The sequence below is a fragment of the Aspergillus sclerotioniger genome (assembly GCF_003184525.1).
Source record: "Aspergillus sclerotioniger CBS 115572 chromosome Unknown BO94scaffold_10, whole genome shotgun sequence".
NCBI classification, from domain to species: Eukaryota; Fungi; Ascomycota; class Eurotiomycetes; order Eurotiales; family Aspergillaceae; genus Aspergillus; species Aspergillus sclerotioniger.
The window spans coordinates 980,509-1,002,693 of record NW_020291000.1 but is presented as its reverse complement, the minus strand read 5'-3'; the positions used below and the strand labels follow the sequence as shown (position 1 = coordinate 1,002,693).

General features: G+C 50.4%; 10 protein-coding genes and 2 non-coding genes across 12 annotated transcripts; 7 read left to right on the top strand and 5 right to left on the bottom strand.

Annotated features, from left to right (window-relative positions):
* The first annotated feature begins 693 nt into the window (after positions 1 to 693).
* BO94DRAFT_t134 lies at positions 694 to 765 on the top strand. Its single transcript has one exon. It is a non-coding gene; the product is annotated as a tRNA-Ala (tRNA).
* A 73-nt stretch (positions 766 to 838) lies between these two features.
* BO94DRAFT_t135 lies at positions 839 to 928 on the top strand. The gene has a single exon. It is a non-coding gene; the product is annotated as a tRNA-Asp (tRNA).
* Positions 929 to 1,775: 847 nt separating this feature from the next.
* Positions 1,776 to 3,659, bottom strand: BO94DRAFT_584602 (Hsp70 family protein; the record flags this gene model as incomplete). The annotated part of the gene is made up of 9 exons (XM_025615639.1): positions 1,776 to 1,916; positions 1,980 to 2,148; positions 2,204 to 2,307; positions 2,360 to 2,471; positions 2,523 to 2,700; positions 2,758 to 2,824; positions 2,880 to 2,924; positions 2,988 to 3,547; positions 3,605 to 3,659. The coding sequence occupies 9 exons, from the start codon at positions 3,657 to 3,659 to the stop codon at positions 1,776 to 1,778; spliced, it is 1,431 nt and encodes a 476-aa protein (XP_025468991.1).
* A 967-nt stretch (positions 3,660 to 4,626) lies between these two features.
* BO94DRAFT_565175 (short-chain dehydrogenases/reductase) lies at positions 4,627 to 5,702 on the bottom strand (the record flags this gene model as incomplete). The annotated part of the gene is made up of 2 exons (XM_025614478.1): positions 5,327 to 5,702; positions 4,627 to 5,279 (listed from the first exon to the last, which is right to left on the bottom strand). The coding sequence occupies exons 1-2, from the start codon at positions 5,676 to 5,678 to the stop codon at positions 4,627 to 4,629; spliced, it is 1,005 nt and encodes a 334-aa protein (XP_025468990.1). The 5' UTR covers positions 5,679 to 5,702.
* Positions 5,703 to 5,718: 16 nt separating this feature from the next.
* On the bottom strand, positions 5,719 to 7,918 carry BO94DRAFT_514548 (methylmalonate-semialdehyde dehydrogenase). Its single transcript, XM_025609893.1, has 7 exons — positions 7,665 to 7,918; positions 7,442 to 7,612; positions 7,218 to 7,382; positions 6,369 to 7,167; positions 6,215 to 6,316; positions 6,119 to 6,169; positions 5,719 to 6,070 (listed from the first exon to the last, which is right to left on the bottom strand). Exons 1-7 carry the CDS (start codon positions 7,863 to 7,865, stop codon positions 5,994 to 5,996), a joined length of 1,566 nt encoding a protein of 521 aa, XP_025468989.1. The 5' UTR covers positions 7,866 to 7,918; the 3' UTR covers positions 5,719 to 5,993.
* Positions 7,919 to 9,131: 1,213 nt separating this feature from the next.
* BO94DRAFT_514547 (uracil phosphoribosyltransferase) lies at positions 9,132 to 10,363 on the top strand. The gene is made up of 5 exons (XM_025609892.1): positions 9,132 to 9,416; positions 9,487 to 9,634; positions 9,722 to 9,822; positions 9,901 to 10,105; positions 10,188 to 10,363. The coding sequence occupies exons 1-5, from the start codon at positions 9,251 to 9,253 to the stop codon at positions 10,243 to 10,245; spliced, it is 678 nt and encodes a 225-aa protein (XP_025468988.1). The 5' UTR covers positions 9,132 to 9,250; the 3' UTR covers positions 10,246 to 10,363.
* A 323-nt stretch (positions 10,364 to 10,686) lies between these two features.
* On the bottom strand, positions 10,687 to 11,345 carry BO94DRAFT_565171 (PRTase-like protein; the record flags this gene model as incomplete). The annotated part of the gene is made up of 2 exons (XM_025614477.1): positions 10,687 to 10,879; positions 10,930 to 11,345. The coding sequence occupies 2 exons, from the start codon at positions 11,343 to 11,345 to the stop codon at positions 10,687 to 10,689; spliced, it is 609 nt and encodes a 202-aa protein (XP_025468987.1).
* Positions 11,346 to 11,612: 267 nt separating this feature from the next.
* BO94DRAFT_514541 (URC4/urg3 family protein) lies at positions 11,613 to 13,193 on the top strand. The gene is made up of 4 exons (XM_025609891.1): positions 11,613 to 11,864; positions 11,916 to 12,243; positions 12,298 to 12,471; positions 12,522 to 13,193. Exons 1-4 carry the CDS (start codon positions 11,709 to 11,711, stop codon positions 13,145 to 13,147), a joined length of 1,284 nt encoding a protein of 427 aa, XP_025468986.1. The 5' UTR covers positions 11,613 to 11,708; the 3' UTR covers positions 13,148 to 13,193.
* A 444-nt stretch (positions 13,194 to 13,637) lies between these two features.
* BO94DRAFT_623353 (GTP cyclohydrolase II) lies at positions 13,638 to 15,680 on the top strand (the record flags this gene model as incomplete). Its single annotated transcript, XM_025617147.1, has 5 exons — positions 13,638 to 13,793; positions 13,851 to 14,807; positions 14,872 to 15,016; positions 15,067 to 15,203; positions 15,663 to 15,680. Exons 1-5 carry the CDS (start codon positions 13,737 to 13,739, stop codon positions 15,678 to 15,680), a joined length of 1,314 nt encoding a protein of 437 aa, XP_025468985.1. The 5' UTR covers positions 13,638 to 13,736.
* Positions 15,681 to 15,873: 193 nt separating this feature from the next.
* On the top strand, positions 15,874 to 17,541 carry BO94DRAFT_514535 (MFS transporter; the record flags this gene model as incomplete). The annotated part of the gene is made up of 1 exon (XM_025609890.1): positions 15,874 to 17,541. Exon 1 carries the CDS (start codon positions 15,955 to 15,957, stop codon positions 17,539 to 17,541), a length of 1,587 nt encoding a protein of 528 aa, XP_025468984.1. The 5' UTR covers positions 15,874 to 15,954.
* Positions 17,542 to 17,664: 123 nt separating this feature from the next.
* BO94DRAFT_463340 (uncharacterized protein) lies at positions 17,665 to 18,306 on the bottom strand (the record flags this gene model as incomplete). Its single annotated transcript, XM_025608019.1, has 1 exon — positions 17,665 to 18,306. A coding segment is annotated over one exon (642 nt), but the record flags the coding sequence as incomplete, so codon positions are not given.
* Positions 18,307 to 20,006: 1,700 nt separating this feature from the next.
* Positions 20,007 to 21,360, top strand: BO94DRAFT_534094 (formate/nitrite transporter family protein). Its single transcript, XM_025611459.1, has 4 exons — positions 20,007 to 20,303; positions 20,383 to 20,503; positions 20,558 to 20,914; positions 20,991 to 21,360. The coding sequence occupies exons 1-4, from the start codon at positions 20,019 to 20,021 to the stop codon at positions 21,155 to 21,157; spliced, it is 930 nt and encodes a 309-aa protein (XP_025468982.1). The 5' UTR covers positions 20,007 to 20,018; the 3' UTR covers positions 21,158 to 21,360.
* Positions 21,361 to 22,185: the final 825 nt, after the last annotated feature.

Here is a 22,185-nt window from a genome sequence, read left to right as displayed (position 1 = left end):
TTGGCCCCAGATACTTAGAAATTTGCATTATCCGTACTTAGTAGCTTTGGATAAGGTGCCTTTTACTTACCTTGGGCAGTAATCGGGTGGATATTAATGTAGAAGGTAACTTAGATAGCTTTGTTTTGTTGGATTCACTCATAGGCTGTCAATATATATCCAGAAATGAAGCCAAGTTGCTGGACAGAGTCTGCTTGTGGTGCTAAGTATTTGATGGAGTCTTCGATGGTCGGGGTGGGTGGTGGTTATCCAGCGACAGTATATATATTTGGGATAGTATAACGAGTGAACAAAAGGAAGGGACCCCTACTTCGAGGAAGCATTGTAAATAGCAAAACTGGAGTACGAGTTTACTGCTCAAGCCACAGTAACCACCACCTACCCCCAGGAGCAACATTAACACCCAAATGGACATAGTTGAGCGTTTCTAGAAATGGACGAGCAACACCCCTTACTCTCCGCACCCAAGGAACAGTAAAACCGCCTAAAACAAGAACGCAATACCCAAACCAAGAACAATACCAAAACCAAGAACAATACCAAAACCACACCTTAGAGACAGAACATCCTCATCTCCTACAGCCATAAACCAAAACCAACCCAGAACCCCGTCCTTCACCAACACAACAACCAGCAAGCACAATACCACATCCCCCCTATATAACAGAAGCTCAGTGCATCTACCAATAAGATGGGCTTGTGGTTTAGGGGTATGACGCTCCATTCGCATTGGAGAGGTCCCGGGTTCGATTCCCGGCGAGTCCACTTTTTGTTTTTCAACATAGCCGTCTACGTTGCCCTCATAGAATATAAAATAGCAGGGAATTTTCATAATCATTCCTCGATGGTCTAACGGTCATGATTTCCGCTTGTCAATCCCTCTCGGGAACAAGCGCGGGAGACCTGGGTTCGACTCCCAGTCGGGGAGATATCTTTTTTTTGATTTTCTTTTTTCTCTGTGTTTTATGTCCTGGATGTCTTCATTTCTGTTTTTTCTTGTGGGAAAACTTTCTCGGGGGTTTCAATGAATGAGTGTTGATTTTCGGTAGCGGGTCATATCTATACGTGACGATAGGAGCAACAGAACAACTGTCCGCAATGGCTTTGGTGCATAAACCCGCATCGTGTATCTTGGCACATGCGCTCATGTATTTGATGGTTGTCTCATAGGAAGGCTTACTTGGTGGGAGACTATCCATCCTGCGTACCCTTGTGAATTTTAATCCATATGTTCATGTTGATTTTCAATCCTGCCTGAAAGGGTAGGGAACGTCAAGAGAAAGCCCGAAAGTTTGATAGAGAAAGGGAAGCGCTAGGGTACTCATAGATAGCAGTGAGGGAGAGACATGGGGGGAATTGAGGAAACATTACAAAAACAGAAAAAAACAACAGATGAAAGAATAAGTAAAAACTCTATAAGCTTTGCAATCATCACAAAACATCCCAGCGTTACCACACCCCAAACCTCCTTCCCAACGTGTCATTCTATACCAGGTAGTGAGATATGTCAATATCGGTCTCTATCAAAGCACATCCCAACGTATTCAATTGCGATAGGTATCCCAAAGACAAAAGCCTCGATGCGCATATTCGCTCTGAAGTAAGTGACACAAATGGATAATTCCACGAAATCGCCAGGCCTTGCTTTTCCAGACTTGATGACTTGATCCCATCTACAATCTAGGCGGCGAATGCATCGTACATCTAGTTGTTGGTCAGAAAATGGGAAAGAGAAAAAAAAAAAAAAAAAGGAAAAATGAAATAAGGGATAGGGGCTACCGACCATTTTCATAGGCTGTTGCAGGTGCAAGATCCTTCTCAGAGTCGTATATGAATAGCTCACTGTCTTCATCCTCGGTTGCTATCTTGTAGGGAAGGCAAAAGTTCGATGTCGCATGGACTGAAAACTTGTCTCCCTTGAGTGGAGGATGTCTCTGTTAGAACATGTTACCCTCTCAGTATGAGTGTAGAATGCCTACCTTTCCAAGAAACCAAAGCACCTCGGGTCCATTACCAAGGCCCTCCGAGAAATCCATATATTCAATATTGGAGACCCGATTCGCGATTCCGTAGTGATAATAAGAATCCTTCACCAAACGGATGTAATCAGATGCCCAAAGGGCGGCTCCAGTAGCTATCGTACTCTCCCTAGGTCATTCTATGTCAGCTAACTGCAGACGACAAAGGAGTGCGGGGGTATTACGGGAATTTGAGTCGATGGATTGGTTTGTAAAGGCGTTCAAGACCTCTTTCGATACGGTCAGCAATATATTCCGAGTGTGTAGACTTGCCAGTTATAAAGATGTGCTGAATGCTCGTTAGTGCTTCATATAATTGACCGGATAGGCTGTGTTTATACCTCAATAGTGCGAGAATGGGACCTCCAGCCTGCAATAGCTATCTGTTGGCCCAAAATAGGTAGTGCATCGATGGTGAGGTGATATTGGAGCCCGAGCATGTCTGGGCTATTGCTGTAATATTAGATATCGTTATTCGAATAGTCCATCGAGAATCAGACTCACGCGGGAAGTTGGGCCTTGACCTCCGCACCCTTGCTAGAGTTGGTGAACCGACGACTGGCGGACTCGCAGTTGCTAGACGCGTTGGTTCCTAGCTCCAAATCTTGAAATCCCTCTACGAGCTCGTCGGACAAGACCTCATTGGAGGCCTGACAAATTCTGGCATTGGTGCATAGCAGCTCTATGTAGGATTAGACGGTGTCTGCGTTTCTAGATAACCTTGGCGAAAGAGACTCACCTGTATGTTGAGTGAGCGCTCGACAGACCGCAGGCTTTTTCTGCTCGACTACAAAAGTACCGATATCCTGGAACCTGTAAGCCGGATTGTTTTCTACCTACTCTTTGAAATAGGAGACTAACCAATGTCTCACCCCCTAAATCACAGATCATGACCGCTTGGCCATTCTGATAATAATGTCAGTAAGATCAGCAAAAAGAGGAGTGGGAATTAGTATTCTAGGCACATACTTTCACTCTGTTATTGGGGTCAGCCAAGATCGTCGTCAGCACCGCTTCTGGCTCGGTCAAAACGAGAAAATCGTTCCCACCCCCCTGTTGGAAACCTGCCAACAGGAAGGCCTCCCTAAGTGACACCACGGCATTCTTCGACCAGGTAGCCGGTACCGTAAAAACCAGTTGAATGGGTAGCTTTTGTAGAAGCATATGGTTGCAGTAAGAATCAATATAGCGTTCGGAATGTTCGCGAACAAGCCTCAGGAAGTCCCCGACAATTCGGATGGGAGACCTGCCTCCAGGCTGGCGAAAGATACCAATGGACTGGTCCCAGTTGGCCTGGGCTTCAATGACCTTGATCCTGACAGTCTCCTCCAGGAGGAGCTTCATGCAGGATACCGCGACATGGTTCGGCCCAACCCCCAAGCCCCACGTAATTTGGGGGCTGCAGTTGTCTTCGGGGTAGGCGATACGGCTGGGAACGAGGCGAGAGTAGACCCACTGTTGCGAGCTGGAACCAGGCCATGAATCCACAAATCTGACATCATTCTCAGATGGATGTCGGAAGGCAACGACTAGTGCAATTGATTAGTTGCTTCTCCCAAGTAACGCCGGATAGAGGGGCGTCTTACCAGTATGCGTCACACCGAGGTCAACAGCCATAACGATTTTCTGTGCACAGGCCATGATCAGAGCAGTGCGAAGTTTGGATGTTGGAATATTTGGTTCGCTAAGTAGAGGTATCAAACATGTAGAGCTGGGACAAGGAAGGGTGAAAAAAACGACGCTGGTAATATCGCAGAGTTTCCGATCCACAGGATTCGATAGCTTTTATATTATTTTTTAGAACAGTAGACAGTAATTAAGCCTGGCCCGATGAGTGTATCCTTCCGATATCGAAACATGTTATTTCGGCATTTTGCATTGATCACTTGGAAAGGCATCGAGCGCTAGGCTCTTCAAACGAGTAGACCGCTGCATGTCAGTCAAGCAATACGGTGACATCCTAAATATCGCTCAGAACAATGCCAGAATTTGAGACAAAGGCCGGATAGATGAGTTCGTTGTGTTCATATCGGCCCATTTCATGTTTGGTGGCGGCTTCAAGTCCCGTTGGGCAGGAACACAAATAACACGGAACTACAAGTGATTGAAGCGTTAAGATCGATGTACAAGTAAAAGTGAACAATTGGACTGGGAGGAAAGAGACGAGCTAGGACAGGATCTCCAAGATGAACTGTAAGCGATTCCTCGCATCGACAAGGGCGATGCCCTATTGTACGGCAGGAGCCGACGTTTGGTTGGTGTTTTCCTAAGACGGGCCACAGCCTTGCTCATGACCTTGTCTGTATGGGCACTATTCACGCGTGATTGTTATTGAGTGTTAGCAAACGGTGTTTCCTGGAATGACATATGAAATGGTGGTGGTGACATGACTCGAACAATGTCTCCGGTTGATAATAGACGAGCCTTCATCATGGCCATAGAAAGTTGATAAGATCAACCAAGACGAATTGATCTGCATTCATGGGAGACTACATGAACCAAAAAAAGACGAGAACCAGGACTAGTTTGCTCAGCGCTAACGCGCTTTGTTAATAAAGCGATATCGCACAGGAAACGCCAACAGAAATACCAATACTACATAAGCCCCTCATTTAGACGGCAACACCCGCTTAAAGGTTTCGATGGTATGATTCCAGACCTTGCTGGGAAACTCCTTGCCCCGATAATCGGCCATCAGCTTCTCCCTGGTGGCATTGCTTCCGTCATAGGCCAGTATATATGATCCTCCCCCGACTTTGCCAGTCGACGCAGCCGCCGTCTCCACTCCTTCAGCCAACGGAACACCCGAGTGAGATGGATCCTTCGGCGCAGCAGGTGGATAGGCTGCAGATGTTGAGAGGAATAGATTCCTCTCGCCGCTTTCCTCCAACGTCATAGAAATCGGACGAGAAAGGATGCCGAGAACCGACCCGGCGAAGTTGCCAAATGTAGACTTCATCAAGGGGCTTCGCACAACTCCAGGGAAGGCGTGAATAAAACTGATAGTCGGATTGGCGGCGGCGAGGTGCTCGATGGCTAGAGAGTTCAGGGTTGCGGCGTATGTATTCGATTTCATAAATGTCCACGACTTGGTCAGGTCGAAATTTTCTTCTTTAATCGAGCCTTCCTGACCCGCGGCTAGGATGGAGACGACCCTAGCTGGGCCCTGGGAGGCCCTGAGCAACGGCAGGAGATTGTTCACGAAGCGCATGCGGGCATAATAGCGAAGGACATGGTTGTTGTCCAGGCCCTCCTCGGTGTCTGTGTGAATGCCGTCAGCACCATTTGTCAATAATCGTTCATCCTACCATTTTTCGAGATCGCTAGATGGCCGGTGGACATGAAGAGAAGATCGATTTGCTTTTCCCGTTGCTGGATTTCCGCACAGGCTTCATCAACGTTACGCAGCAGTGAGAGATCCGACTGGATGAAGTTGAAGGATCCCTCTGGGTTGGAGGCACGGAGTTCTTCCAGTATCCTGGACCCGGAAGCCCCATTTCGACCAACCAGATGGATGGTGGGCTTCTTCACAGTCAGCGCCAACTGCTTGGCCGTGGCCTCTCCGATGCCACTGGTGCCCCCGACGAAGACGGCGACCATGTGTGGGCGACCAGCGCCCAAGGTCGTGTTGGATTGACGGACTTGACTAAGAGTGGGCATATTGATGGAAATGGACAAGATAGGTGGTTGTTCTTCATGTACCTGATAATATCTAGGAGGGTGGAGTTGTCGAGCTGACTGATGACGTGCACCTGACTCATCCCCAGGGAATGACGTAGGAGATCAGCTTCACTTTCTAGTATCCCATGCCTTTTCATCATCGATCCCTTCCATAGACGGTCTTTACACCCGCTTGTACTACGCTTCTAGATCTTTGGCCAACCAGCAATACACTCAGCCCACTTTTCATAACGTCTCCGTTATTCATATTCTGTGTCTGGTAGTTGGCGGGCGCAGTCTTGTCTGAATCGTCCTTTACTGATCCCATCGAGACGACACTGTCTTTGTTGTCGTAAAAAATGGCCAGTACGTCTTTCCCGGGGTATGTCGGTCTGCAAAAGTTAGGGCCTAACCTCCTAAGCAATGTCTCGAATACTCACCACCCAGGAAAGAATCCTTATTACTCGTGCGGACAGCGGTCCCGTATGGCGCTGTTCTCTCAGTGATTGCAAGCCATGAAGGAGGGGTCAACATACCTATCAAGGGAATATTAACGCCAATCTGTCCGACATTGACACAGCGTTGAAATGTATTTGCATGCTTCCCACTTGTGGTGAAGATAGAGCACCCGTTACCATCTGCAATCAGGTTAATCTTTCATGTCTTGCACGCATATCCGCCGATGCTTACACTTGTTCTGATTGATTAGATCGATGGCTTCTTCCAGAGTGTCGACTTCCATGCAGATGAGCACCGGCCCAAATATCTCCGCCTGATAGCATTCCATGTACGTCTCAACCTCGGTGAGAATAGTTGGACCCATGAAGTTCCCATCTGGATAGCCCGGGACCTCAATGTCTCGGCCGTCCAGCAGGACGGTTGCTCTCTCTTCAATCGCTCGCTGTATCATCCCACTGACATGTGTTTTGGCAGCTGCGTCTATCAAAGGCCCCATCTTGGACTCCTGATTACCTCCGCACCCTACCACCATCGACTGCGCCAATTCCACAAGCTTAGGAATCCATTCCCTCGTTGTGCCGACGAATACCGCCACGCTGAGTGCCATGCACCGCTGACCCGCAGCGCCGAAGGCACTTCCTGCGATCGCAAAAAGAGTGGGCATCATATTTGCATCCTCTAGGACAACCCCATGATTCTTGCCTCCACACTCCGCTTGAATTCGTTTCCCTGCGGCCCTTGCAAGATCATGAACCTGGCCAGCGGCAGATTCGGAGCCGACGAAGCTTACCGCTTGGACGGAGGGCTGGCTCACAAGCATCTGGACGGTAGATGGACCGCCATGGAGAATATTGAAAACCCCTGGGGGGAAGCCAGTTTTGAGGAATGCCGCAGCCAGCAAGGAGGATGTGGTTGGGGTTTTTTCGGATGGTTTCAGGATGACGGTATTGCCAGTAATGAGGGCATACGGCAGGGACCAGAGGGGAATCATGAAGGGGAAACTGAAGGGTGTGATTGATACACACACGCCCTGTTGATATGTATTAGTGAGCTGTTGGAAAGCCCCAGCATCGCACTTACCACCGGCTCGTAAAATGTTTGCAGCAATGTCGCGTCGCCTCCCAGGAACATACCGGCCATTTCAGGCCCGATCGAACATGCGGCGTGTATGCAGTCTAGACCGCGAAAGACTTCTGCATCCGCATCGGCTAATGTCTTGCCAACCTCTCGTGACAGACAGGTTACCTATGGCAGTCAACAAGACAGTCATTGTCAGTGACCCATCTCTGCATGGATGGCCTTACAATTTCTGGTGACATCTGTCTTAGTACATCCACCAGTCTCAACAGGTGTTCCCGCCTAATCTGGAATCCCATACCAGCCCATCCAGGTTGAGCATCTTGTGCAACCTCGACGGCCCTCTGTACTTCCTGGAGAGTACTACCGGGTACCCTACAGAGTAGACGTTGTGAAACCTGTCGTCTATTTAGTACCTAAATACAGCCTAAAATCACCCAGCCCACTTACCGGATCTAGAACATTCGTCCAATTCTGCGACCTGGACATGACTCGTGAGTTGTTGATGAACAGATGCGTGATCGTCGGCGCGGATTGCGACCGTGGTGATGATTCATCGCGATCCGATCCATCAAGTTCTCGGGATACCGTTCCGGCACGACTCGATCGGGAACTACGACTGTCACGACGAGACTTATCTCCATGATTCATCAACAGGGACTACCTCGCTTATCAGGGGTCGAAGCAACGTACATCTGAGGTCCGGCGGTGCACGTGCCCCGACGCTAAGGTATCATCGCTGGAAGCGGGCGAGGCGGCGGAGAACGGCGTGAACCTTGTGCGGGCCGAGGAGGCGCTTGATATCCGGGGCATGCTTCAGGGGTGCTATCGACGAATCATAGATAGATCGATGATGGTGATATCTGTCGAAGTTCGATTCCGGTGCTCCAGCCTCCAAGCCTTATCAGGTTGGGGCTCAACTGGTCCGTGCGTTGGCTGATAAGCAATGCGGCTACGTAACTCGTCTGGATAACCGTCGCTTCGACGGAGCGGTGATTGGCTGGCATTCTTGTTGCCTGATTCTTCAGGCATGATACCATCCTGCAGCCGGTATAAATCTAACCATTGCTTCAGTCATGCTAAGCACAGATCATACCCAAATTCTTACTATCGATCGTCAGATCAACCTGGGATTACCATGCCTTTCGTCAGGGGTTGACCTCATCAGGGCACATGATACAAAGTAGAAAGTCCCTTGCAGATGGGTGCAACAGGTCATGCTCGAGACATTCGGGGCTCATACTGTGATTAAGATCAGGCAAGTATATTAGCCTGAAGTAATCTTGATAACCTGAAACACAGATCAGCACACACCGTAAATTGGCAAAAGCATCTGCAGAGATACTAACGTTGACATCACCTGAATCAAGACAGATCATGATCAAAAGTAGACGGTCTAGCAGACTGCCTGAGAAACTGCATGCCAAGCTCGGGCGAGTCACACATGATCTGATCGTTCGTTTTGCCGAGGGCCAAGGCAAATGGTAGCTTTCTGGCTTGAAAGCTGCCTCATTCTAACAAAGACCTGTAGTGTTAATTAAATGTGTTTTGCATTCTTTGCAGTGGCCGCATAGTTTCGCAGATGCCTTCCCCGCTGTTATTTCCACATACCAATGACGTAGGAAATCCGTATCCCCTACAAGAGACAATCAACCTACTGAAGCCTTCTCTTCAAGCAACAACTCTTTAAACCCATCAAAAACCCATCAACACGATACCTTATACTCTTCTAATCTCTACCATCCAACCCAGATAAGATAAGATTAGATCCTCACGCAGACACCAGCTTATCTTATCACCATTTCCGCACCGCAACCCCCCGCCCTTTCCCTCCGAATTTTCAATCCGCCTCTCTCCTTGATAGGCGCAAGCGCGACTAAAATAAACACCGCTCGAGACTAACTCCAAGCTCCCTCGCCCTATTATCTACAGTTTATATCCCGCCTTAACTACAGCAAGTCCAAAAGTATCCATTTCAGTCACTCAAACCTCACCACACCCGCTGCAAAAAATTTCACCCAAACCCAACCCGAATCATGGAATCGCACATTTCCGCCCTAACCACCCAAATGGACCGCATCACTGTCCTGGACCAGGACCGCGCCCTGCTTAATCTCATGACCATTATCCGGGACCGAAACACCAACGATCGGGAGTTTTCCTCCGCGGTGGAGAAGATTGTGCGTCGGTTGATCACGTCGGGTGAGTGATTTGCCTTGTTTTCCTGGATTAATTATTGTCAAAGAATATTGGGATCTGATCACAAGGATAGCATTGAACCACGTCCCCGCCGAAGAATACACCATCACCACCCCCATCGATAAACCCTACAAGGGAATCCGGTTCACAAAGGGCGTTTGTGGAGTGAGCATCTTGCGCGCCGGAGCATGTATGGAGCAGGCATTGCGGGATACCTGGACGTGAGTCCCCCAACCCCTTTTACAAGAAAAAAAGAGAAATAAAGAAAGAAAAATCCACAATATACATCATACTAAGAAAGAAAACAGAGGCCGTCTCAGTTTCGGTAAATTGCTCATCCAGCGCGACGAAGAAACCAGTATCGCCAAGATTTATTATTCGAAGTTGCCGGCGGGGATTACTAATGATGGTTTGTTCACCCCAACACTACTTTCAGTCTTGTATGAATCATAGAGGGAATTTTCGCTAACACGGGGATGTGATGTAGTTGTCCTGCTCCTGGAACCCATGCTCGCGACGGGCGGATCGGTGATCAAAGCCGTGGAGAACTTGACTAGTCATGGGGTTCCAGAGGAGTCGATTGTGCTGGTGAATGTGGTGTCGTCGAAGAAGGGCCTCGAGGTGGTTTCGGGGAGGTTTCCTGCGCTGAAGATTGTTTCGGCAGCCGTGGATGCGGAGTTGACAGGTCAGAAGTGAGTTTATCTCTTCTCTCTATTTTATTTTTTCATCTCCTCCCGGGAGATTTGTTGGAGAGTGTTGCTAACAATGGAGTAGTTATATTAGTCCTGGATTGGGGGATTTCGGAGATAGGTATTATGGGACGTCTTGCTAGGGTGGGATCAAATTTGAGGATTGGATGGGATGGTTAATGGGAATTTGCATATAGCTTTCGTGTTGCATAGTTAGGGATATGGTTGATTTAGGTTGAATGGTTGCATTGTGCATAGGGTGTGTTTATTGTTGTGATGGGGAGTATAATATCATTTCTTTATTGTGATTACTGATGTTATAGTAGCATATAAATTTACTCGTTTTATGAATTAGGTTGTATACTCTTAGAATGTGTTTCTGCTAGTCCGGCTGAAAACAAACGCTTTATAAAGAGACAAAAAGACAGAGAAGTATTACCGATAGAAAAATACCGAAAGAAGATCTGAATTAATCTATGTATCCGAAAATGTAAAATAAATACGAAGGCTATGAAAACCCCATAATACAGTACTTCATGATATCGTCTTGTAAAACCCACTATATTAATTCATCACATATCTAATCAAAAAGCAGTCCCATAAAGCCTATCCCCAATATCCCCCACACCAGGCTGAATATACCCCTTCTCATCAACCTCCGGATCAACCGCCCCAACCACAAACCGACTTCCCTCCGGCCACACCGCGGCAGCATGACCCAATCCCACCGGCGTCGATAACATCGACAAAAACGTAACCTTTTCAACACCCCAATCCCTAGGTCCATCATCAGTACACCTCCAACACCCCAAGACCAGAACACTTACTGCAAAATACTAACAACCGCCGCGGCCGTACCCCCCGTCGCAATCAACGGATCCAGAATATAAGCCTGCTTGATATGCGCCGGCTTCAGCGGCAACTTATTATAGTACTCGACGGGCTGCAACGAAGCCTCGTCTCGGAATATGCCCATATGGTAGACGGCGGTGTTGACATCGGCGGGGATGTTGTCCATGAAGCCATCGAACATGGACAAACCGGAGCGGAGGACCACGATGACGGCTACGGTTTCGGTTTCGGTGGTCTCGATGTGTAAGCTCTTGGTGATCGTGGCTGTCATGTCGCGGATGAGGGAGCGGACTTGGGAGGGTTTGAGGGTGCGTTGTCGGAGTTGGGAGAGGAGGGATGTGAAGGTTTCATTTTGGGGGGTGTGGACGTTGGAGGGGAGTGAGATGGTCATTGTGATGTGTTTGGGTTGGGAGATGGTGGGTGGAAAGTGAATGGTATGTTGATATTTGAGGGCATGATTGTGGTGGCTGATGAAGCGGTATATATACATGCACTTTAGCTAGATATCTGGGAGAGAAATTACATTGTGATGGCGTTCTCCGACTGTTGATGCTGTACATCGGTTATCGGGGCCGTATCAGATAAGATACTCTATCAGCCGAGGAGATAAGCCCCTTCTCTTCCCCGCTTTCCTGTTCCCCTCTTTCCACCCTTGCATCCTCCAGAGAATATCGAGTCTCGTTCAAATCTCCCCCTTTCTCTATCGTAATAGCTTTCAGAATCAGTCAGCATCTACAACTCAGTGAGAACCACCATGGACCCAAATATCCAACACCTGCTCGGCCTAGAAGCTGTACGCGACCGAGCCCGAACCGTCTTCAGCCTCGCCGAACAAGGCAAGCTACACCACTACGATTACCACCCTGAGCGCCTCGACGCGACGGTTGACTACGTGGTTGGTATCATCCAGGTGAGTACCTCATAGTCTAGATAGCTATAGAAACACAATTAATGACTAAAGCGCGACTTTGGCCCGGACCGCTACGACCAGATCCCTCCCCACGGTCGCTGGCAGCACTTCGACGTCGGCGGCGTGCCTCGGATACAGAAACTGATCGAGCGCTGGGATGCATCAGGTTACGATGACAAAGAGAAAGTGCGGAGTCTGTTGGATTTGTTCTTCGTGTCGGTGCTGCTGGATGCCGGGGCGGGAGATACTTGGAAATTCCGGGAGCTTGAAACGGGTGCCGTATTCAACCGCAGCGAGGGTATTGCGGTCGCATCGCTGTATATGTTCTTAAATGGGGATTTTGCCAGTAAGGGGTCTGAGAGAAAGGATGTGGTGCATGGTATGCAGTGCTTCAGACCTTCGGTTTAGAAATGGTCACTGACGAGACGAACAGGTGAGGCCCTACGAACACTCGGAGTGGACACACTTCTTCGCGGCTTTCAGGTCGATGAAAGTAATCCACTCGTAGGAGCTGCTGCACGGGTGGAGCTTCTCCAGCGACTGGGTGAATCGTTGACAAAGCTCTCGGATATCTTTGGTTCCTCTGGTCGTCCTGGTCACATTGCAGGTAAATGCATCCCTCCCATCTGCCTTTTCGTTATCTAACGATGGATACAGACTACCTCCTCGCTACCAGCACCGGCAACGAGCTCGACTACTCTCTCCTCTGGGAAGTTCTCCAGAAAACCCTCATTCCCATCTGGCCCTCCGACCGAACCAAAGTGTCTGGCCACCCCGTCGGTGACGCCTGGCCGCTCGCCGTGCTGGCTGAACATTCCCAGCCCTCAACCACATCTACAATCCAGCCCTTTCACAAACTGACCCAGTGGCTCGCATATTCCCTCAAAGTCCCATTCGAGCGAATCCTATCGGTGAAATGGAAGAACGCCGAGTTGGGAACCGGTCTCCCCGAGTACCGCAACGGAGGGTTATTCGTAGACATGGGCGTTTTGACACTGAAGCCGGAGGCATTGGAGAGGGGACTGCGTACTTCTGGTGAGATCCTGCCGTGCTTTGCGGTCGGAGATGGCGAGATTGTCGAATGGCGGGCTATGACAGTTGCACTGCTGGATGAGCTGCATAGACGGATTATTAACAGTGGAAAGTTCGGCGATGTGCAACTGACATTGCCGCAGATGTTGGAGGCTGGGTCGTGGAAGGCTGGACGGGAACTGGCTGCGGAGAAGAGGCCTACGACGAAATCGAGTCCGATTTTGAATTCTGGTGATGGGACTTTGTTTTAATCGGGAATACATAGTAATAGTCAATAAGAGTTATGTTTACTAAGGCTACGTTGTGTGCTCCTCAGTAAGAACCGCCTAGATTGCTGTGACTCTCTCTGTTGAGATTCACCTTAGATGAACATGACGAATTCGCAAGTCAATACGACAGAAATAACACCAGATACTCTACATTCTATCCTGACTGTCAGCGTCGCAACGATGGACTAGAGATGGTAAGATGATGAGATACCAGAGATAAGATTAGACAAGATAAGCCGCACTGTCTTATCACCGCCTGTGATTGGCCATCGGCGATCCCCAGGTCTACTATCAGGGGAAGATCCGATCGTATCGCGATCTATCTGAGCCCCTGGGAACGATAATGGGGCATGCCAATCCCCCGCGTCCCCTTTCCCAGATAGTCAGACACCAGAAGTATCTTATCGCTTATCAGCGTACTCAGCATTTCATCCTTTCACTCCGACATACGGTCAAAAGAAGCATATATAATCAGCGTCCCGTCCTGTCAACAAAGTCAAGTATCACGTCTCATCTATCCTCCATCCGTGGCCGTTTACTTGGTTAATCTTTTACACACACCCCCGCAACCATGACAACAACACAACAAACCAGCTCTCCCTCGGAGCACTACAGCAACCGCATCGTCGTACGTTCTCCCTCCCTTTCCCAAATATAACCCCCCAACTAACACACACCACTCCAGCTCACCACCTACCCCAGCCAAAGCGTCGCCAACCCCATCCCCCTGACCTGGGGCGCCTCCTCCCCAGCCACCCGAGGCCCCGTAATCGTCTCTCGCACCAAAAACACCCTCAGCAAACGCAACGCCATCGGCGCTCACGGCGGCAGCTACTCCATCTACACGGCACTAGCCATCGCCTCCGGCGACCTGGAACCCGACTTCAAGCCCAACTTCCTCAACACGCAACCCACATTCAACTTCCCGGCGCAGCCCGCATGGAGCGACCCCAAAAAAATCGTCTCCATGGACCCCTACGGCCACGACATCATAAAACACTACTCCAGCTACCTCTCCTCTGGAATCGACGTCCGGCCCACCATCGCCGTGACACGAGCCACCATGCGCGTCTCCGAAATCACCGAAGCCATCACGCACAGCCGCATCCCCATCGACGGATCCATCGTGCTCAACAAATCCGGCGACGTAAAAGTCACCAAAGTGGCCGTCGAGCCGGTATGGTATCTCCCCGGGGTTGCGGAGCGGTTTGGCGTCGAGGAGAAGGATCTTCGTCGTGCGTTGTTCGAGCACACGGGGGGCAGTTATCCCGAGTTGATTACACGGCCCGATATGAAGGTTTTTTTGCCCCCGATTGGAGGACTCACGGTTTATATCTTTGGGCCGCCGGAACGGGTCTCGGATCCGGAGATCAAGTTGGCGTTGAGGATTCATGATGAATGTAATGGGTCGGATGTGTTTCAGTCGGATATTTGTACGTGTCGGCCGTATTTGACGTTTGGGATTGAGGAGGCGATTAAGCAGGCGCAGGGGGGTGGGTCGGGAGTGGTGATTTATTTTCGGAAGGAGGGGAGGGCCCTCGGGGAGGTGGTGAAGTATTTGGTGTATAATTCGAGGAAGAGGGGGGGAGATACGGCGGATAAGTATTTTCAGAGGACGGAGAATATTGCGGGGACTAAGGATGTGAGTATTCATTCCTTGATGAATGAATTGAATGGTGAATGCTAATCGTGGGGGTGTGTTGCAGATGCGGTTCCAGGCGTTAATGCCGGATATTTTGCATTGGTTGGGGATTACCAAGATTGATCGCATGTTGTCCATGTCGAATATGAAGCATGATGCCATTGTGGAGCAGGGAATTCCGATCTATGAGCGGATTCCGATTCCGGATGGTGAGTGGTTTCCTTTTGGTGACTTGTTCACGGCTGACTGACTGGGTTAGATATGATCCCTGAGGACTCGCGTGTGGAAATCGATGCCAAGATTCACTCTGGATACTTTACGACAGGCCGACAGATCACCGAGGATGATTTGAAAGAGGTCAAGGGTCGGGGTTGGGAGTCTTGGGAGGATGTTACGGTGAGTTGGACCCGCAGGATGCAAAGACGAGGCTGACCGATTTAGCACTGATAACACCTGTATTAAATCAGTTTAGAGTTTAGATCAATTTAATCGGCCATTCTAATTGAGTTTGCGCCACGTGTAGTGTGAAATGGTATCACGCACAGATTATCTTTCGTGTTATCGTGCCTGTAGATTAAACAACGAGATGAATGCATTCACTTCAGAGGCAGAGTTGCTTTTCTGTAGGATCTCGGATAAGCCGAATAACCGAGCATAGAGAGGCATAACCCACCACCATCGAGCCGAGGTTCCACTCGCGCCATGCGGTGCCGATATCCGATCTCGCCCTTCAGTGGCCCCGAACACCACAAAAGCAATAATGTAATTCCTTTTCAGCATCAGCTCAACGTACCTAGTCTCTGATTTCTGTTTGCCTCTGGATTGGAATGCAATCGCCGCTGACTCAACTTGCAGGTGGCGGAGATCTGGTAACAGGGGCAATGCAAGGGGATTATTGCAACAGTGGGTCAACAAGGAATCGCGGGTTGGCCCGTCGGTTTAGTGCGTGCCTGGCCAGTCTCAGCCCAGCTGAAGAGATTGCAATCATTGATAAATCAAGGCCGTCGCTGTCGTGCTTATCGTGCCCTTTTACCCATGGGTCTGTCTCTCGTTAACCCCACCGAATGTTGTGATTACGTCCAACCAAACGGTTAAATTAGAGGCTGAGACTTCATACAACAAATAATATTAAGAAAGGCAACCGGCTATGACCACCGACACGGAAGATGCCCCCAAAGGGCTCCCCCCCGGGGTATACCGGTCCCAGATCCCCTTCTGGCGACTCCTCACCGACCAAGCAGCCATCACCCAAGAAGTGCTGGAATACGAATTCCCCGGCAGCGGCACCGACGACGACCCTTACGTGGTCTCATGGATCCCCAATGACAACCGCAACCCCATGCTGTTCAGCCTCGGCCGGAAAATTGCCATCACACTCATCGTGGCCTCATGCACCCTCACCGTATCCCTCACTTCCTCCGTCTACAGCGGCAGCATCAGCGAAATCACCGCCTACTTCTCCGTCAGCTCCGAAGTGGCCACCATCGGACTCTCCCTCTTCGTTCTCGGCTTCGCTGTAGGCCCTCTCCTCTGGGCCCCCTTCAGCGAAGTCTTCGGCCGCCAACTCCCCTTCTTCTTCAGCTGCATGGGTATGGCCGCCTTCTCCGCGGGCTGCGCCGGCGCCCAAAACATCTGGACCCTATGCATCCTGCGCTTCTTCGCCGGCGCCTTCGGCTCCGCCCCCTTCACCAACGCCGGCGGCACCATCTCCGACATGTTCACAGCCCGCCAACGCGGCCTCGCCCTCAGCCTCTACGCCGCCGCCCCCTTTTTGGGGCCCGCCATCGGGCCCATCATCGGCGGGTTCCTGGGCATGCGCGCCGGCTGGCGCTGGGTCGAGGGCTTCCTTGCCGCCCTAGCCGGATTCATCTGGCTCCTCATGACCCTAACCATCCCAGAGACATACGCACCACGTCTCCTGCGTCTCCGCGCAGACCGACTCTCCCATCTCACCGGCCGCGTCTACCGCAGCAAAATCGAGCTCGATAAGGGCAAGATCTCCCTCCCTCGACTCCTCAAACAAACCATGTCCCGACCCTGGGTCCTTCTCTTCCGCGAACCCATCGTCCTCCTCTTCGCCCTCTACATCGCCATCGTCTACGGAACCCTCTACATGTTCTTCGCCGCTTTCCCAATCGTCTACGAAGACGTCCGTGGCTGGAACCCAGGCGTAGGCGGCCTCGCATTCCTAGGCATCATGGTCGGGATGATCATCGGCGTGGCATGCACCATCCCCGCCAATCTCCACTTCATCAAAACCCAAGAGAAACACGGGGGCTTCGCACCCCCCGAGGCGCGTCTCCTCCAATGCATGCCCGGCGCAGTAGCCATCCCTATCAGCCAGTTCTGGTTCGCGTGGACGGACGGCCCCTCCATCCACTGGATCGTCAGCATCATTGCCACCGCACCGTTCGGGTTCGGTGTCATTCTGATATACCTAGGAGTGATGAATTATCTGATTGATTCGTATACGATCTATGCGGCGTCGGTGCTGGCGGCGAATACGGTGCTCAGGTCGGTGTTTGGTGCTATTTTCCCCATTATTGCGACGTATATGTACGATAGAGTGGGGATTCATTGGGCCCCGTGTATTCCGGCGTTTTTGTCGTTGGCGTGCATGCCAGCCCCGTTTTTGTTTTATAGGTTTGGGGCGGCGATTAGGACTAGGTGTAAGTATTCGGCCGAGTCGGAGAGGTATATGCAGAAGTTGCAGGAGAATGTGGGGAGGAGGTGATATCATAGATATCTTGATAGATATAGAATAAACTACACTGGCTGATACAATCATACACTAATATCAATAATCAGTTCTAATGCATCTCCTACCCTAACTTCCCTCCCCCCAAAAATAGTTAGTTCAACACTCAAACGCCTCAAACACAGCATCCCACCCCACCTTCAACTGCGCCTTTTCCAAATCCCTAGCCCTCCTCTCTTCAATCTCCTCCATCAACCCCCCACCACCACCACCACCACCAACATCCACATCACCCCCAACCCCAACCCCCACCTCCTCCATCACCGGCGACACAGCCCTCTTCTCCAACAACCCACAATCCCTCAACATCCTCTCAGGCGGATACGTCCTCCGTCCCTGCTTAAACACATACCTGGATACACACGCCGCAAACACCCCCCTCTTCCCATCCCCATCCCCATTCCCATCCCCATCCCCATTTGCAGGTGTCCCGCAATCCACAAAATACGAAACCAAATAAACCCACTTCCCATCCCACGACAACACCCTCGAATGGAGCTCATACGCCTGATAAGGTTTGATCTCTCGACGAAACACGCACTGCACGCCACCAAGGATCATGACGATGGAAGAGGCGGAGATAGGACGGAGAGAGACGCAGGAGCCGAAGAGACGGGCGCGCAGACTGGCGTGGGAGATGTCGATGTCGGTGAAGTAGGTGGAGTTGGATTTGTGGGTGTTGTAGTCGCATTCGCTGAGGGGGGAGCGGGTGGTGGTTATGGTGGGGTGGAAGAGGGGGTTTTTTGTTCTGTTTGTGTGGGGAGTTGGATATGAGAGGGGGTTGAGGTTTGGGAGGAGGGTGTGGAAGATGCGGAGCTGTGGGTTTGATATGTAGGTTAGAGGGGGGGGATTACGGGGAGGGAAGGGTGGAGGGATTGACGTACGTGCCACACCCACGGGAGGTTTTTGTAGGTGGTTAGGAGGAGGGTGAGGAGAGTGAGGAGTATAGTGGTGGGGTCTATGGTGATGGTGAATTCCATGATAGTGTGGTTGTCTTTGGAGAGATGAATATTGGTGGCGTGTTGGTTCAATATTTATGGTTTGTTGGATGTGAGGTCATCGCTTCTTTGCATTCTCTCGAAATGAGGGGTTTAGGTTTGTTGTTACCTGTCTCGGGGAGGAGAAACTGGATGGAAGGCGGTTGTGGCTGGTTTGATAGGGCATGTGGCCGAGTTTGAACCTAGTATTGACCTAACCTTGGGCCCTGGATGTTTGGATATTCAGGTGGAATGAATGTTGGGTTGTTTTCAAGTGATTGTCTGCGTTTGAACAAAATTTTGGTCGGTGATGTGAATGACTACAATGACTGTAGAATACTTGTAGGCCAATGAAAATCTAGATGTTATGGAGTATTATACAAGTTTTTGACATCCATCAATAACCATCGTCAATGCTAATTATTGCAGAATAGACATGACGTCCATGGCGGCATTGAGAAGTAAAAATCCAGAAACCTGACAAATTTTGATGAGAGTTGCCCGCCGGTCATCCACAATCAGCAGAAAATTGTGCACTATTTAGTCCCATGCATATTAAACCAGATGCGCATGAGCCAGATCTTGCATAACCAACAAGATACTTAGCTGTAGTGATTGCTGGGATCTGTACCACTCCAATGCAGGGTCGCGGGTATGCACCCCAAATTGACCCTGCACCTATGATCAAGGATGACAGACAAGGTATTCACGCAGCTTCTCAACAATCAACAAATAAATTATCTAAGACTTCATCCCCACTAACAAAACCACATCTCACGCTAACCCAAACCCAAACCATCCATCCATCTCACCGACCAACCCATAAATGATAAAACTCTTCACCCTCCCAATTCCAAATTCCAGCCCCCAAAATACCCCACACCGCCCTCAACCCATCCAGATCGACACATCTCATCCTGTCACGCCAACCCAACCATCCCAACTTAACGAACTCTAATCCACAACCACCATCGCCATCAACGTCAAGAAGCTTCTCCCCGATAAGCCTCCCCCATGAACCAAAAAATTGGTCCCCGACGTGAGGGATGTTGCCCGATCGACACAAATAGCGTCGGACATGCACGGGCGTGACCCACCCCCTCGAACACAAGTTCCTTCCTTCATCCACCATCGAGTTCAACGTGATCATTTAGGTCCATTGAGCCCTACATCCATTTCCACCTATGAAACCTGAAACAGTAACGATTGTCCGGAAGCAGCGGAATCTCCCCCCCTTGATTGGTCGATGTGGTAATTTCTTCTCCTCACTGATAAGATGGATGACGGTGACTCGTCCGGACGCGTCTTGGCAAGGACAAAGATGCCCCGAAGTTTGCATCTGGAGTAAGCGGGCCCGTGCCGATCCGATAAGTGGGTGGGAAGCGGTGTGATTGGTGGTCGTGTTTGCAGGGAGGACATATATAAGCCTGTGTTCCGTACCCAGGGTCCTCCCTGCAGTACACAAGCATCGCCATTATGTCTGTTAATCTGGATGCATACACGCCCGCCGAGGTCATCGAGTTTGTTGCCCGGGCGGGCGCCGCCAAGGGAAACATGCGTCTCGATAAGGTGTTTTTTAGCGCCGTCTCGGCGGGATGTCTGCTTGGATTGGCGTGTGGGACGTCGTTGAGCACGAATACGAGTTCGTGGTTTCAGGAAAATGCCCCCGGGTTGATTCGCACGATTGGTGCGCTGGTGTTTCCGTATGGTTTGTGTATGATTATTTTGACGGGCGCGGATTTGTGTACCGGGTCGTTTATGGTATCCATCCCTTGCCCCCCTACCACTCTCACTCTCACCCTATTGGAATGAGAATGGGGCATACTGATGATAAAGATAGTATACTACGGTCGCGGCCCTCCAGCGCCAACTCCCCTGGTATAAGATGCTCTTGCACTGGTTCGTCACCTTTTGGGGAAATCTCTGCGGTTCGCTTTTCCTGGTCGCGATTATTTTTGGCTGTATGTCCCCCCTACCCTAATCTTCCCCTCCATACCCAATCTAACACAAACCAGACGGCGAAGTCTTCTCCACCGACCCCTACAAATCCGAAGTAATCGCCTACGCGACCAAAAAGCAAGTAACTCCGCAGTTCCAACAAATCTTCCTCCGCGGCATCGGATGTAACTGGCTCGTCTGTTTGGCATGTTACTTTGGGATTCAGGGCCGCGACCTCGCATCTAAGATAATCGGTATCTGGTGGCCGATCTTTGGGTTCGTGTCGTTGGGGTTCGATCACGTTGTGGCGAATATGACCTTCATTCCGTTGGCGATTTGGTTGGATGCTCCGGATATCACGGTCGGGTTGTATATCTGGAAGGGGATTATTCCGACCCTCTTGGGGAATATTGTGGGGGGTGGGTTGTTTGCTGGTATGTTTACCTTTCTCTCTTGGTGGTTATTGTTGAATGGAGGGATGTGGCTAATGTGGTGATGGTGATGGTGTAGGGGCATACTATTGGTACATGTACCTCTTACCCGGAGAGACTATGAGTCTGGCTGCGTTGCGGAGACGACAACAACAACAATCTGCGGGGAGTTCGGAGGTGACGGCTACAGCGGGCGGGAAGGATGATGTGGAGGCGTCTGCGGGGGTATTGGAAAAGACGGCATGAGATCGGAAAGTGGATAATTGGATGGGATAGTTAATGTGATGTGTGTATACGAGAATAGTAACACTGCTGCACCTGCATCAGGCATCCATGATCGACGCCCGGTCGATTTACGCCCCGGCCAATCATTACCCGGAATGAAGGGGTCGGCTGTGCTGTCCGCTGCCAAGATATCCCTGGCGGTTTCAGGCATCCATTTGTCACGGAGGTTATATATCCCTGGTGTTGCACTGGGTTTCTTGTCTGCTTGATTGAACTGCATACTATTCAAATACTCATACTCAGATAATCATGGCGGTTAAGTTCGAGGATATTCCCCCACCGCTTCCACCGCGACCGATAACAATCTACACCCAACCCATACCACAACGCAAACAAATCCAAACAGAAACCTACCTCGACACAGACAAAGACACAGACATCAAACCCTCACCACAACAACAACCATAACTACACCATCTCTAATCCACAACCAAATAACAACCACCATATTCCCCCGCCCCTCCACCATCCTCCCAAAACCAATCGTCATTCCCCGTAAGTCCCTCCCCCTCCCCTTACCCCCTTCCCACCACCAAACACAACTAACATATAATAAACAATAGAAACAGCCCACACCTACCACGGCCCATCCACCGCCCCTTCACCCGCGCCTACTCCCCCTCCCTAACTTCAATCTCCTCATCCGACTTCCTCACCTTCCTCGACGCCCTCAACACCGTCTGGCTCGCAAATCCCTACATCCAAGCTGCCGGACAAGCGGGGAACCTGTTATCCTTTGTCCCGACGATTGAATTCCAGCTCATCGCGCTGGGGATTCAAACCGCAGCCGAGTATGGATCTTTTGTGGTCTCGCAGATCCGAACGAGAGAGTATCTTCGGCTTGCGAATGAGAGGTTGTTTAATCCAAAAGGTCTGAGGGTTAGGGTTTTGGGGACGGGGGAGGTGTGTAAGCTTCTTGGGATTGGGGATGGGTTGGAGTTGCCGCCTGTTTTTAGGGGGGATGAGGATGAGGGTTGGGAGGGAGAGGG